Source organism: Octopus sinensis, linkage group LG16, assembly GCF_006345805.1.
Source record: "Octopus sinensis linkage group LG16, ASM634580v1, whole genome shotgun sequence".
In the NCBI taxonomy this organism is placed as follows: domain Eukaryota; kingdom Metazoa; phylum Mollusca; class Cephalopoda; order Octopoda; family Octopodidae; genus Octopus; species Octopus sinensis.
In genome coordinates, this window is record NC_043012.1 from 54,647,537 (window position 1) to 54,663,520 (window position 15,984).

At 38.7% G+C, this 15,984-nt stretch overlaps 1 protein-coding gene across 1 annotated transcript in view; it reads left to right on the plus strand.

The window, feature by feature from the left end:
* LOC115220328 (cytosolic carboxypeptidase 2-like) overlaps window positions 1-15,984 on the plus strand; it is a 115,455-nt gene that overhangs the window by 16,446 nt on the left and 83,025 nt on the right. The window contains 5 exon segments of the mRNA XM_029790428.2: window positions 3,267-3,324; window positions 5,596-5,775; window positions 9,019-9,083; window positions 10,912-10,985; window positions 14,202-14,284. Of these exon segments, the coding sequence (XP_029646288.2) occupies window positions 3,267-3,324; window positions 5,596-5,775; window positions 9,019-9,083; window positions 10,912-10,985; window positions 14,202-14,284 (460 nt within the window).

Consider the following 15,984-nt stretch of genomic DNA (forward strand, 5'->3'; position numbering starts at 1 on the left):
GTGTACTGGGGTCAGTGTAATCGATTGGCCCCCCACCTCCCCAAAAATTTCAGTGCTTGTGCCTAGAGTAGAAAAGATTATTGTTCTTATCTTATCTTATGTCTGGACACCTTTGATTATGATTTGATTATGCTTCTCAAAAATCAACTTCTGTTGACACCATGCTCTAAGATCTGTGACATAGATGCAGGCATGGAGTGTAGTTCAGAAGGTCACTTGCAACCACAAAGTTTCAGGCTCAGTCCCACTGTGTGGGACCTTGGGCAAGTATAACCCCAGGATGACCAATGCCTTGTGAGTAAATTTTCTTGATGGAAATTATATGAATTATATAATTATATAAGGCGGCAAGCTGGCAGAAATGTTAGCACACTGGGCGAAATGCTTAGCGGCTTTTCGTCTGCCACTACGTTCTGAGTTCAAATTCCGCCGAGGTCGACTTTGCTTTTCATCGTTTTGGGGTCGATTAAATAAGTACCAGTTACGCACTGGGGTTGATATAATCGATTTAATCCATTTGTCTGTCTGTCCTTGTTTGTCCCCTCTGTATGTAGCCCCTTGTGGGCAGTGAAGAAATAAGGAAATTATATGAAAGCCCATCATATATATTGGGTCATTCCATAAATAATGCTGTTTTTTCAATTGCATGAACTAAAAGTTGGAGGAGGATGGGATAAACTAACTGCATCAACTTGCTATAAAAGCAGATAGTAATTTTACCTTGTCCTTATTCTTAGTGCAAGTTTTGAAGAGTGCAGTTCGATTTTAACTGTTATTTTTTTCAAAGTTATAATGCCAGTGATAAGGGAGCATATTCAGCATATTTTGCTTTTATGAGTTCAATAAAGGCAACAATGCAATGGAAAGTGTGAGGAATATTAATGCAGTATATGGGGATCAGACAATAAGCATAAACCAGTGTCAACAGTGCTTCCAGAAATTCTGAGCCGGAAACTACAGCCTAGAAGATGAGCCTCATCCTGGAAGATCTATAGAGCTTGATGAGGATGTCCTGCAAATCCTGGTGGAACAAAATCCCATCATCACTGTTGAGGAACTAGCAGAGAAGCTTGAATTTGGTTATTCAACCATTCATTGACACCTGCATGCCATTGGGAAAGTCAGCAAATTGGGTCAGTGGCTTCCTCACAAACTTTCCAAATCTAATCATGTGCAGTGAGTGAATGTGTGCTCTTCTTTGCTGTCATGTCTCACGAATTAACCTTTTTTGGACCCAATAGTGACTGGTGACGAGAAATGGGTTCTCTGTAAAAATGTCAAACGCTGAAGACAGTAAGTAAGGAAAGGAGAAACACCGGCACCCCAGGCTAAAGAGGTCTTCACCCATATAAGGTGTTGTTATCTGTTTGGTGGGATATGAAAGATTTAGTCCACTTTGAACTTTTAAACCCAAACCAAACAATAACAAAGGAGATCTACTGCAAGCAGCTTGAGTCAGCACTAGAAGAAAAATGACCATCTTTGGTTTCAAGATGCCTCACCCACCATATTCACCGGACATTGCTCCATCTGGTTATCATTTATTCCACAGTCTTCAAAGTCATTTGGATGGAAAAAATATGAATTCTGTAGACAAAGTCAGGACAGTACTGGAGGTGTATATTTCATCACAGACAAGTGAATTTTGGGAAAGCAGCCTTGCAAGCCTACCAGATAGATGAAGAGCATTGTAGAAAATGAAGGAGAGTATATTTTAGATCAAAAAAGAACTTTTATCTAAATTTTGAAAAATATTAGTATAAAGAGACTGCATTATTTATGGGATGACCCAATATGTATAAATATATATACATACACACACATAGATATATGCATATTTAATGATCCCATAATTAATGTGGTTTTTTTGTATCCCTCTTTTATTTTTCAAAATATATATATATATATATATATACATATATATATATATATATATATATATATATATATATATATATATATATATAATGGGGAAATTATACAGTGTCTAAATAGATGATGAGTAAAGAACCAGCACAGTTTCAATTACCTGTTGTTATTCATAGATTTATTGTGGTAACTTCATAGTGGCAGTTGGGGTAACAGTATGAATAAAATAAATGGAATGTGTTATAGACTTTATTGGGTACAACACATGTTTAGACCCGTCCTGGGTCTCTTCAGGTACATCAATAAAAAGTCTCACTAGAGATTTCCTGAGATGGCTGACATACTGCTATATGTCCATCAAATTCGAGAATGAGTAAAAACAGAGAAAAATATATGTATATATATATATAATAAAACAATACTGGGAGGATAAGAAACAGAACGAAGCGAAGAATCGAACGAACCCGACGCGAAGCGCTGTCAGACAATACTGTAATAAATAAAATATATGCATACATACAAACATATATGTACGTACCTACATCTACATGTATATATACATGCATATATAAATATATATACGTACAGGACACCACAAAAAGATGTAGAACTCAACAGAAACGAAAACGGAAAAGTCATTTTTTTACAACAGAAGGACAGAGACGTGGAACAGGACGAGAACGAAAACAGGAAAAACATTATTTACAACAGAAAAACAAGGTACAGGACATGCTACACATGGAAAAATCCCCTTCATCAGCTGTCGCTAGTAGACTTAGCGTGTTTCGAAGGCATGTATTGGGTCATCCCATAAATATTGCAAACCTTCTGACCTTTGGTGGGTGTTTGAAAATTTGGGTCTGGAAAATTCAACCTGTATGTCTTAACCCTTTAGCATTTAGACTATTCTGTCAAATGTAATACGTATTTATTCACATTGTTTAGAATTAATTGTGCATTATCTGATAGCTTTGAGTTTTCGATGATGTGATTGTCTGTTTTTCAGAATGACATTGTAGGATGGATGTGAGAAGTCAGATCTAGCCAGTTTGAACATAAAGCAGGTAGAATATTTGGGCTGGATATGGCTGGTTTAAATGCCAAAGGGTTGAAATACAGTATCTCTGCTTTCCAGATGACTTCCTTTGGAACGAACATCATTTAAAAAGGGGATATTTATCTCAACCTTTGATAAGACTTACACATTTTTTCCCCAATGAAACAACTTTCAGCAACAGAACCATGTCCTATGGGTGACTTAAACAGACAGGCTCAACTACTAAGCTGCATGCTTCCACACACACACATGTATGCATTTTTAATTGATCTCTGCTCTTGAAATATGAGACTAGTTTAAATTAACGATGTTGAAAATTATACACTTTCTGTTTTTTTAGGACAATCCATATGACAGCTTCATGAGAAAACATTTGCAGTACTATGGCTACTACAAAGGTCTGTTCCATTTTGTCTTATTCTTCTTCTACATCTGTAGATCAGCTCAAAGACATATTACGCTTCCATGTATCTAAATATGGCCATATCACATTAAAAGTCTTGCATCTGGATATTCATTTGACTATGTATATATTTTACTTCCTCGGTAAGGAGGAGGTTACTTCGCAACCACATGGTTCCCGGTTCAGTCCTACTATATGGCACTTTGGGCAAGTGTCTTCTGCTATAGCCTTGGGCCAAGCAAAGCCTTGTGAGCGGATCTGATAGATGGAAAGTGTATATATATATATATACATATATATATATATATATATATATATATATATATATATATATATATATATATATGTATATTTAGCCCTTTCAATATCAACCAGGCTGAAACTGCCTCTTGTTAAATCTTCCATGAAACCTTAGTCATAATTTATATTCCTAACACCAGCATAATGATAACGTATATATAGTTAACCCTTTTTTTACCGTATTTATTTTGAGATGCTCTGTGTTTCTTTCAATTAATTTTAAATACAACAAAGAATTTAGTAAAATAACTTTGTTATCATTATGCTGGTGTTAGGAACATAAATTATAACTAAGGTTTTATGGAAGATTTAACAAGACATATATATATATGTGTGTGTGTATTTAAATGTATATGTGTATGTGTGTGTGTGTGTGTATTTAAATGTATATGTGTATGTATGTATGTGTGTGTATTTAAATGTATATGTGTATATATGTTTGTGTGTCTTTATGTCTGTGTTTGTCCCCCACCACCCCTTGACAACCAGTATTCGTATGTTTATGTCCCTGTAATTTAGCAATTTGGCAATTGACACCGATAGAATAACTACCAGGCTTTTAATAAAAAAATTACTGGGATTGAGTCATTCGACTAAAAAAGCAATTTTTAACGGCATTGCCCCAGCATGACTGCCATCCAATGACTGAGACAAGTAAAAGATAAAAAGATAAAAGGTATGTATTTTAAAAAATATGCTTGGTTAAACTATGTATGTTTCATGGGCTGATATGTCTCTTGCAGGTATGGTTGCTCTTCATCATCATCACCATTATCCTTTAACATCTGTTTTCTGTGCTGGCATGGGTTGGATGGTTTTGACCGGAGCTGTCCAACAGGCGAGCTGCACCAAGTTGTAGTCTGATTTGGCTTGGTTTCTATGACTGGATGCCCTTCCTAATGCCAACTACTTTACAGTGTGCACTAGACACTTTTAACATGGCACTGCATGAGTGTTTATATGTGACACCATCATGGGTGCTTTTTAGGTGGCACAAGCACATGGCTCATGCTAGCCTATTCTCTTCACTAGAGGAGAGTGGCCTTAACACTTCTGCTGTGGAGAATGGGTCTTCTTGAGCACAGTAAGGTGCCAGATATCTCAGTCTTTTGTCATCTCATCCAGAGGTTGTCCTTCAGCACTTCATTCCATGTCTTTTTGGATCATCCTCTTCCACATGTTCCATCCACTTTGAGAGATGGGAACATCTTTATGGAGCTGTCAGCATCCATCCACATCACATGATCAAACCAGCACTGTCTTCTTTTTTGTACACTGCATTTGCAGATCAAAACCGTTTTTCCATGCATGCATCAATCAGACCAGAATACATCGGGATAAAGTTTGCTAAAACCGGATGCCTTTCTGATGCCCACCCTTATCTGTTTCCAAGTAACAACAAACATCATGGGATGTTTGATGTTTAATAGGAAGTACTTGGCATCAGGAAGGGCCTGCAGCTGTGTAAACCATTTCCAAAGTAGGCATTGGAACACAAAACAGTCCTTGGACCTATTGAATTCTGTCAAACTGTCCAACCCATGCCAGCATGGAACATGGATGTTAAATGATAATGCTCTTTATACACACACACACACGCAAATTATATATGCATGTATGTGTGTGTGCATATATATATATATATATAGTCACAGGTGTGGCTGTGTGATAAGAAGCTTGCTTCCCAACCACATGGTTCCAGGTTCAGTACCACAGCATGGCACCTTGTGCAAGGGACTTCTACTATACCTCTGAGCTGACCAGACCAAAGTCTTGTGTGCTTGTGAGTGAATTTGGTAAATGGAAACTGAAAGAAGCCTGTCATATGTATATGTGTATGTGGGTATACACACACACACACACACGTATATATATTTCTTTCTTTATAAGTTCAGTGATTTAATAGCTTGTTTGTATTTATTTTTCTTGTAATTGTCAAATCAAATAATTTTGATTATTTTTGCAGAAGATTGTAATAATGTTCAAAAAAAGAATAAACAATATAAGAAACAAGATGAGGAGGAAGATGAGGAAGAAGAAGAAATGGAAGAAAACAGAGAGAGTGTTGAAGCTAGACGGGTAGAATCTTTACAATTAAATGATGATAACAGTTTCAATAATGCTTCCAATGCATCTACACTTTTCAGTAAGTAATTAACATATACTATTAACGAATGCTAGTAGGGTGCCAAGAGCACCATCCGAGCGTGATTATTGCCAGAGCAGCCAACTGGCTTCCGTGCCAGTGGCACGTAAAAGGGCACCATTCGAGCGTGATCGTTACCAACGTCGCCTTACTGGCACCTGTGCTGGTGGCATGTATAAAAAGATTTGAGTGAGCCCGTTGCCAGTACCCCCTGACTGGCCCCCATGCCAGTGGCACATAAAAAGCACCCACTACACTCTCGGAGTGGTTGGCGTTAGGAAGGGCATCCAGCTGTAGAAACTCTGCCAAATCAAGATTGGAGCCTGGTGCAGCCATCTGGTTCACCAGCCCTCAGTCAAAATCGTCCAACCCATGCTAGCATGGAAAGCAGACGTTAAATAATGATGATGATGATGAATGAGTCTTCTTGTTTGCATGAATCACTTGTGATTATGGCATTAACTTTTTATAATTCAGATTACTGGTACACCACCAGAAGTGTTAAGACCAATTCTTCTGGTGATGTAAAGCACTCATGGTGGTGCTACATGAAAGCACCTGTGTGGTGTTATGTAACAGCACCCATGTGGTGACATGTAAAAGTGTCCATGTGGTACAATCCTATGGTCATTCATGACTGAAGGGGTCTTTACCCATCATCCAGCCCTAATATTTTACTTGTTTTATGTTCAAAGTGGCTATATCCAGCCTCTCACCCACTACCCTACAATGTTATTCTGAAAATAAACAATTGCATCATTGAAATCTCAAAGCCACATGATGATGCAGGTTTAATTCAAGACAATATGAATAAATAAGCATTAGATTTAACAGAATAATCTGAATGCTAAAGGGTTAGGCAGAGTTCACTCTGTAGCAAGCATTCATAGCCAGGCTTCTGGTCTGAGCATGACTTACTTCTTCCCTGCCCCTAGTCTCCAAAGCCTTTGGAAAAACGTTTATTTTAGGTGTTGCATGTCTAAAAAGTAAAGGGTAAGACACAAAATTGCATCACTGTAAATACATTAACCCTTCAGTACTCAGGTTATTCTGTCAGTTGTAATGCTTACTCTCTTTTACTCTTTTACTTGTTTCAGTCATTTGACTGTGGCCATGCTGGGGCACCGCCTTTAGTCGAGCAAATCGACCACAGGACTTATTCTTTGTAAGCCTGGTACTTATTCTATTGGTCTCTTTTGCCGAACCGCTAAGTTACGGGAACGTAAACACACCAGCATCGGTTGACAAGTGATGTTGGGGGGACAAACACAGACACACAAACATATACTCACACACATACATACATACGAGGCTATAGTAGAAGACACTTGCCCAAGGTGCCACGCAGTGGGACTGAACCTGGAACCATGTGGTTCATAAGCAAGCTACTTACCACACAGCCACTCCTACACTTATTTATTCATTGTTTTGAATTGATCATGCATTATTCTGTGGCTTTGAGATTTCAATGATGCAGTGGTTTATATTTAGCATGACATTGTTAGACAGGTGTGAGGTAAAGTTACCTTCTCGAGACATGCCGACTCATTAGGGCTGGTTTCCATGGCATGTAAATTCCCGACCTGGATGGGATGCCGATCTATCACAGGGTTACTCATTTTTGCCAGCTAAGTGGACTTGAGCAATGTGAAGTGAAGTGTTTTGCTCAAGAACACAACACGTTGCTCAGTCCAGGAATCAAAACCACGTTCTTATCATCATGATGACCACTAAGCCATACGCCTCCATGACAAGTGTAAGAGACTGGATATGACCAGTTTGAACATATATTTGATAGAATATTTTAGCCAGATATGACTAGTTTAGATGCTAATGAGTTAAGCACACCAAGCAAGATGCTTGGTGGTATTTCATCCATCTTTACATTCTGAGTTCAAATCCTGATGAGGTTGACTTTTCCTTTCATCCTTTCGGGGTCAATAAAATAAGTACCGGTTGAGTGCTGGTGTTGATGCAATTGACTTAACCCCCCCTCCTCTGAAATAAATGGCTTTGTGCCAAAATTTGAAATTATTGTTAATGTAAAGTTTAAGGCAGCAAGCTGGTAGAATTGTTAGCACGCTGAGAAAAATGCTTAGCAACATGGCATCTGTCTTTACATTCTGAGTTCAAATTTTGCCAAGATTGACTTTGCCTTTCATCCTTTCGAGGTTGATAAAATACGTACCAGTTAAATACTGGGGTTGATGAAATTGATTAACTTCCTCCCTCAAAATTGCTATCCCTGTGCCAAAATTTGAAACCGTTATTAATGTAAAGTTTGAAACATAAATTAATATTCCTTTCTGTTATTAGCACAAAGCCTGAAATTTCGGCGGATGGGTCCAGTCAATCAGATTGACCCCAGTATGCAACTGGTACTTAATTTATCGACCCCGAAAGGATGAAAAGCAAAGTCGACCTAAGCAGAATTTGAACTCAGAATATATTGGCAGACGAAATACCTATTTCTTTATTGTCCACAAGGAGGACAAATGGATTAAGTCTATTATATCAACCCCAGTGCATAACTGGTACTTAATTTATTGACCCCGAAATGATGAAAGGCAAAGTCGACCTCAGCGGAATTTGAACTCAGAACATAGTGGCAGACGAAATACTGTGAAGCATTTCACCCGGCATGCTAACAATTCTGCCAGCTCACCACCTTTGAAACATAAATTAATATTAATATTAAATTTTGATGGAATATTAAATTTTAGACCATTTAACAACAAAAAGTTTGTATCATAGAACCAAGGGTGATCTCAGACTGGTTAAGGTAAAGTTACTTTCCTAAGTCATACTGACTCATAAGCACCGGTTTCCCAGTTTCCATGACGTATAAATTCTCCACCTGGATAGGATGCTGGTCCATCACAGGTTTACTCTCTTTTGCTGGCTGAGCAGACTGCAGCAACTTGAAATGAAGTGTTTTGCTCAAGAACACAACATGTCACCTGATCCAGGAATCAAAACAACAATCTTACACTCATGAGTCCAACAGCTTTACCACTAAGCCGCATGCTTCCACTCTCAGACTGGTTGGTATGGAAACAGTAAAACTCAGCGCCAAACATTGCATGTTTTCACTCTGAAGTCTGCTGTCTCTCCTTCCAAAAATCCCCATACATGTATCATGTCAAGCTGTACATTACATCTTTTCTTCTGGCTTATGAACGCTGTCTATAGACTATAGACAGTAACCTTCAACTCAACTGATTTCCTTTATTTTATTTACAGACAAGTTCAGAAATGGAATACAAGGAACAACACAACTCATTTCAACACAAGCAGAAGGGAAAATGGTCAGGTTTAAATAATTCTACAGCATTACATATCTAAGAATATGTCATTTCATCCTCATCATCATCATCATCATCATCAACATCTAACATCTTATTTCTTTATTGCCTACAAGGGGCTAAACATAGAGGGGACAAACAAGGACAGACAAAGGGATTAAGTCGATTACATCGACCCCAGTGCGTAACTGGTACTTAATTTCTCGACCCACGAAAGGATGAAAGGCAACGTAGACCTTGGCGGAATTTGAACTCAGAACGTAGCGACAGACGAAATACCTATTTCTTTACTACCCACAAGGGGGCTAAACATAGAAGGGACAAACAAGGACAGACAAAGGGATTAAGTCGATTACATCGACCCCAGTGCGTAACTGGTACTTTTTTTGTCGACCGCCGAAAGGATGAAAGGCAACGTAGACCTTGGCAGGATTTGAACTCGGAATGTGGCGGCAGATGAAATACTGCTAAGCATTTCGCCCAGTGTGCTAACGTTTCTGCCAGCTCACCGCCTTACAGCTAACATCTGTTTTCCTTGCTGGCAAGGGTTGGAATGGCTTGACAGGAGCTGGCAAGGCCAGCGGCTGCACAAGGTTCCATAATCTGTTTTGGCTTGGTTTCTACAGCTGGATGCCCTTCCTAACACCAACCACTTTATGGAGTGAACTGAGTGCTTTTTATGTGGTACCATCACCAGTGCATTTTATTTGGCACCAGCCCCGACACCAATGCTTTTTATGTGGTAAATTGGTTTTAGGATATCAATTCTGTTGTGGTGGTCAGGTCTTCTTGAGTACAGCAGTGCACCACATATCTCCGTCCTCTGTCGTCTCCTTCATAAGGCTCAGCATTTTGAGATCAGCCTTCAGTACTTCATCCCATGTTGTCCTGCCTGGGTTTCCCTCTTCCACAACTATTTTTGGAAAACCTTCTCAAATGCTATGTTGGCTATATATATATATATATATATATATATATATATATATATATATATATATATATATATTTTTAAAAAATCATCAAATTATACTCCCCTTCTCTCTCTCCCTCTATCCTCCCTCCTCCTCTCCCCTCCTCTTCTCCTCTCCTTCCTTCTCCCCTTTTCCCCCTTCCCCCTCCTCTTCTCCTCTTTCCTTCTCCCCCTCCCCCTCGTCTCATCTCCCCCTCCCCTCTCTTCCCCTCATCTCTCCTCTCCCTCCCCCTTACCTCCCCCTCTTCTCCTCTCTCTACACTACACCATACGACTTTACACATCACATCATATATACATACACACATCCAGACCTCTCATACGCACTACATACTCTCTCATACACACACACTCACACTCTTATGTTGGGGCGAGATCATTTAACCCTATTATCTCCCCTAATTTCGCTCTTGCATCTCACATTTGATCTTTGACTTCTGGCCAAAATCAGATCGCCATGTTGATTCGCTAGCCTCTGCACGCATTTTTTTTCTCTCCTTGTTTGTTTCTGTGTTTCTTTTCTGTGTATCTTTCTGTTGAAGAGCGTAAGCTTGAAACGTAAAAGACTTGTTTTATTTATATTCCTGAGCGCCATACTAATACAATTATGGAAGATGAGAATAAAACAAATTATATGATGGTCTGCATGCCATGTTTGACACCACTAGCATGTAGCTTTGCTGCAATTTTCTTGTTTGTTTTTTTTGTTTATTTGTTACAAAGGCTTTTAAATTTCTGATTGATGAAAATACTATGTAAAAGTGATTATATATGTTTTTCTCATTTATAAGAATGTATTTGTGTTCCTAAGTAGAAAATGATAGAAAAAATCTTTCAACAATGTTTTTCTTTGCTCGACAGATTCTCAAACTTCAGGAACCTCGTGGTTTACATTTTATGTCACAGTTATTAGGTGCTCAGAGTGAAGCTCGATGGTCAGTGGTGTTTTTATATATTCTATTTGGTTTGTTTGTTTGTGGGGGGAGAGGGTGCGTGTGCATGTATTGTTATATTCATATTGCTCGTTATTGCCCCCCAACAAATGGTGAATTCAGAGGTTTGACCAATGATTAGTTGGTTGTGAGTTCAAATATTAACACTACTGTTAACTGATTTATGATACTTGTCATAGGCCCAGTCATGGCTGTGTGGTAAAGAAGTTTGCTTCCCAGCTACATGGTTTCAGGTTCAGTCCTACCGTGTGATACCTTGGGCAAGTATCTTTTACTGCAGCCTCAGGTTGACTAACAACTTGTGAGTGAAATTTACTAGAACTGAACAGCCATATGTGTGTATGGATATATGGATGGATGGATATCCAAGTTCGTATTATTGTGTATAGAAAAATATATTAATTAATTAATTAATGAAATTCCAACTAAGTCTGATTTTCAAGTTTTATTATTTTTATTTTTTACAATTTTACAACATTCTTTTCTACTCTAGGCACAAGGCCCGAAATTTTGGGTGAGGGGGCCAGGCCAGTCAATTAGATCGACCCCAGTACGCAACTGGTACTTAATTTATCAACCCTGAAAGAATGAAAGGCAAAGTCAACCTCAGTGGAATTTGAATTCAGAACATAAAAACAGACGAAATACCACTAAGCATTTTGCCCAGCATGCTAATGTTTCTTTAAATACCCACTGAGGGGCTCCATACACATACGTATGTGTGTGTGTGTAAGCAACATGGCCTAGTGGTTACAGTGTGTGGCATTTGTAACTGGGTGGTGTGTTGTCTTCTTGAGCAAAACAGTTCATCTCATATTATTCTGCAATCACTTTGACACCTGACATGTAGTACACCATACACCTGTCCAGACTGTCAATTTGATAGAGTGAAGAGATAATGTACAGTACACATGTTTGATCACTGTAGAGCCAGCTTTCTCAGACTACAAGGGATTACCATCATGTATAGGTGTGGGCCTCACAGAGGGAATGACGAAAGACCGAGACCTCTGGAGATATGCTGTGACTGTAAAGACCCGACAAATGAAGTGAGTTCATAGCTCGCAGGATGGCCTGCTGTGCTTACCTTGGATCGTAGGGCGACCTGCTATGCTTGAGGAGACCTATTGAGTCAAGTATATCAACATCAAAATAAAAATCAAATGGAAATTGTAGTTGTGATACCCATGCTGGTGACACGTAAAAAGCACCATCCAAATGTGGCTGATGCCAGCACCGCATTGACTGGCATCAGTGCTGGTGGCATGTAAAATGCACCAATTGATTGTGGCTGTTGCCAGCCTCCTCTGGCCACTGTGCCGGTGGCATGTAAAAAGCACCCACTACACTCTCGGAGTGGTTGGTGTTAGGAAGGGTATCCAGCTGTAGAAACACTGCCAGATCGAACCATCCAACCCATGCTAGCATGGAGAATGGACGTTAAACAATGATGATGATGATGATGACTTCAAATAATTCCTAACAATATGTCTTCGACTATTTTATTGAGGTCACATGAACTTGAAATCGAAACAAAATACCAGTCAGGTACTAGGGTCAATGTAATTCATTTGTCCTCTCCCATCAGTATTGCTGGCCTTGGACTCTGCAACAGAATGATGTCCCTTTCAGGGCAGTTTTGTAGTCTCAGTCACTAATAGGTTGCAGAAGCTGGGTAGCTGACCTTATGACTCCTGGGATCCAAGGAAGAGTTTTTAAAATGCACCTATACACTCACATTCACTTCTCTGTGTGTGTGTAAATGGAGTTAGGGCTCATGGCTTAGGGGTTAGGGTATTCTGCTCATGATTGTAAGGTCGGGTGTTCAATTCTTGGTGGCTTGCTGTGTCCTTAAGCAAGACACTTTATTTCATGTTGTTCCAGTTTACTCAGCTGGCAAAAATAAGTTGTGCATGTATTTCAAAAAGCCAGCCTTGTCACGTTCTGTTCCAAACTGAATCTCCCCAAGAACTACATTATGGGTATGCATGTCTGTGGAGCACTCAACCAACCGCATGTTAATTTCACAGGCAGGCTGTTCTGTTGATCAGATCAACTGGGACCCTGGTCACCTAACTGACAGAGTGCCAGAAAGATTTATGGCACTGTGATTAAGAATTTCCCTTTATAATCATAGTTTCATGTACACACACACAGACACACATGATGATAATGATGATGATATATATATATATATATATATGTGTGTGTATGTGTGGCTGTGTGGTAAGTAGCTTGCTTACTAGCCACATGATTCTGGGTTCAGTCTCACTGCATGGCACCTTGGGCAAGTGTCTTCTACTATAGCCTCGGGCCAACCAAAACCTTGTGAGTGGATTTGGTAGACGGAAACTGAAAGTAGTCTGTCGTATATGTATGTATATGTATATATATGTATGTATATATATATATATATATTATATATATATATATATATATATATATATATATATATATATATATATATATATATGTGTGTGTGTGTGTAAATGTTTGTGTGTCTGTGTTTGTCCGCTCCACTATTGCTTGACAACCGATGTTGGCGCGTTTAGGTCCCTGTAACTTAGCGGTTCGGCAAAAGAAACCAATAGAATAAGTCCTGGGATCGAATTGTTCGACTAAAGGGGGTGCCCCAGCAAGGTCACAGTCAAATGACTGAAACAAGTAAAATAAAATGAAAAAGACAAATATATATGTATACAGAATTTGAGGAAACGATATCACCATAAGGGAATATTGTTAAATAGATGAGATATTCTCCAATTCTTTTATATTGTATTTTTCCACTTGTTTCAAATCTATCTATCTATCCGCTCAGTTGAAGTCGACTCTCAGTCACTCGTTGGATCAGTGTCCTCCAGTCAGTTCTATCCTGGGCCGCTTCTTTCAGACTGGCTATGTCCATTCTGGTATCACTCTTGATGGTGTCAAGCCAGCGGGTTCTTGGTTCTGCCTCTTCCTCTCTTGCCACTGACCATTCCGAGCATGATGTCCTTCTCCAGGGATTTTCTCCGCATAATATGACCGAAATATGCCAATCTATGCTTGGTGATCCTAACTTCTAGCGACATTTTCGGCCTGATCTGCTTAAGAACTTCTCCATTGGTGAGCCTCGCTGTCCATGGAATCCGTAAAAGTCTTTTTTTTTTTTCTGTTTCAAATAATTCCTCACAATATGTTCATATCTATTTTCTTCAGGCCACGTGGACTTGAAGTCAAAACTAGTCATATCCGACATTTATGTATTGTACCAGTCAATCCTGAACCTTTCTATCAACAAAGTAAGGACAAAATCAGTTCTAATTTAGAACCCTTATTTCTTACACCTTAGGCATTATTTACATTATTTACATTTGACGGATATTTGTCCTCATCATGCCCGTGGGCATATGGCGTAGTGGTTAAGAGCGCAGGCTACTAACCCTCCCAAGATTCCGAGTTCGATTCCAGGCAGTGACCTGAATGATAATAATAATAATAATAATAATAATAATAATAATAACAATAACAACAAGAACAACAACAACAACATCGAAAACTACCTTAGGAACAAGAACCCAGGTTTGAAATTTCCCCAAGACACCTGATGAAGGCTGGAGAGTATATCAGCTGAAATGTTGTGTTAACAACAAACAAGATAAGGACAAATATCCATCAATTGTAAATAATGTGCATAATTCCTCATCTCTTAAATATAGAACTGTATTATCCTTAGGCATTGTTGCTATTTGTATTCCAGTGTGTGTGTTTGTTTATGTTTAGATTTATTTATGTAACTGTGGTGAATATCTCTAGAAGCTACATGGATTTTTAATGCTTTTGGTACTAACCCACTTGCAACTGCTCTTGTTTCCATGAGATGCATTCCTTATTTTAAAGTGAGCTAAATTAAAGCCTTCTTCCAAATTTCCTTGGTAACCCTTTTGTTAACATATTTCTATTGAAATACACTGCCTTTCTTTCAGCTAATCTTGAAATTAACGAAGAATTTAGTAATATTGAAGCACAAGTGTGGCTGTGTGGTAAGAAGTTCTGCTTCCCAACCACATGGGTCTGAGTTCAGTCTGACCATGGACAAGTGTCTTCTATAGCCTCAGACCAGCCAAAATCTTGTGAGTAGATTTGGTACACAGATACTGAAAGAAGACTAGCAACTATATGTATATATATATGTGAGTTTGTATGATTGTGTATAGAAGAATTCCACAACAATCTGATTTTCACATTTTATTATTTACAATTTTTACGTGTGGTAAGTAGCTTGCTTACCAACCACATGGTTCCAGGTTCAGTCCCACTGCGTGGAACCTTGGGCAAGTGTCTTCTACTAAAGCCTTGGGCTGACCAAAGCCTTGTGAGTGGATTTGGTAGACGGAAACTGAAAGAAGCCCATCGTATATATGTATATATATGTGTGTGTGTGTGTCTGTGTTTGTCCCCCCAACATCACTTGACAACCAATGCTGATGTGTTTATGTCCCTCTAACTTAGCGGTTCGGCAAAAAGAGACCAATAGAATAAGTACTAGACTTACAAAGAATACGTCTTGGTGTTGATTTTCTCGGCTAAAGGTGGTGCTCCAGCATGGCCACAGTCAAATGACTGAAACAAGTAAAAGAGTAAACTTTATCCAAAGACAAGTCAGTGCAAATTTTTTAGCTAGTCCAGTATCTTCAGTCAGTATGTTGATGATAATACCATTTAATACTATTATTAATCATATATCTTCAACATCACATATTTATTTCAACTACAGACCTAATTTTGATAGTATGTTTGTCACAATATAAGCCAAATTTTTTTCCACAAAGTCAGCTGACAAGAACAATACACATTTTATGTAGAATATTGAAACCTATTTTGTTTCTATGTTTGGTTTGCAAGATTCTTAATGTGAATTTGTGTGTTGAAACATATTTTGTTATATCTTGAGAGGGTTGTTCTGCCAATAATAAACACATGCACCGGTTCTGTTTCACTT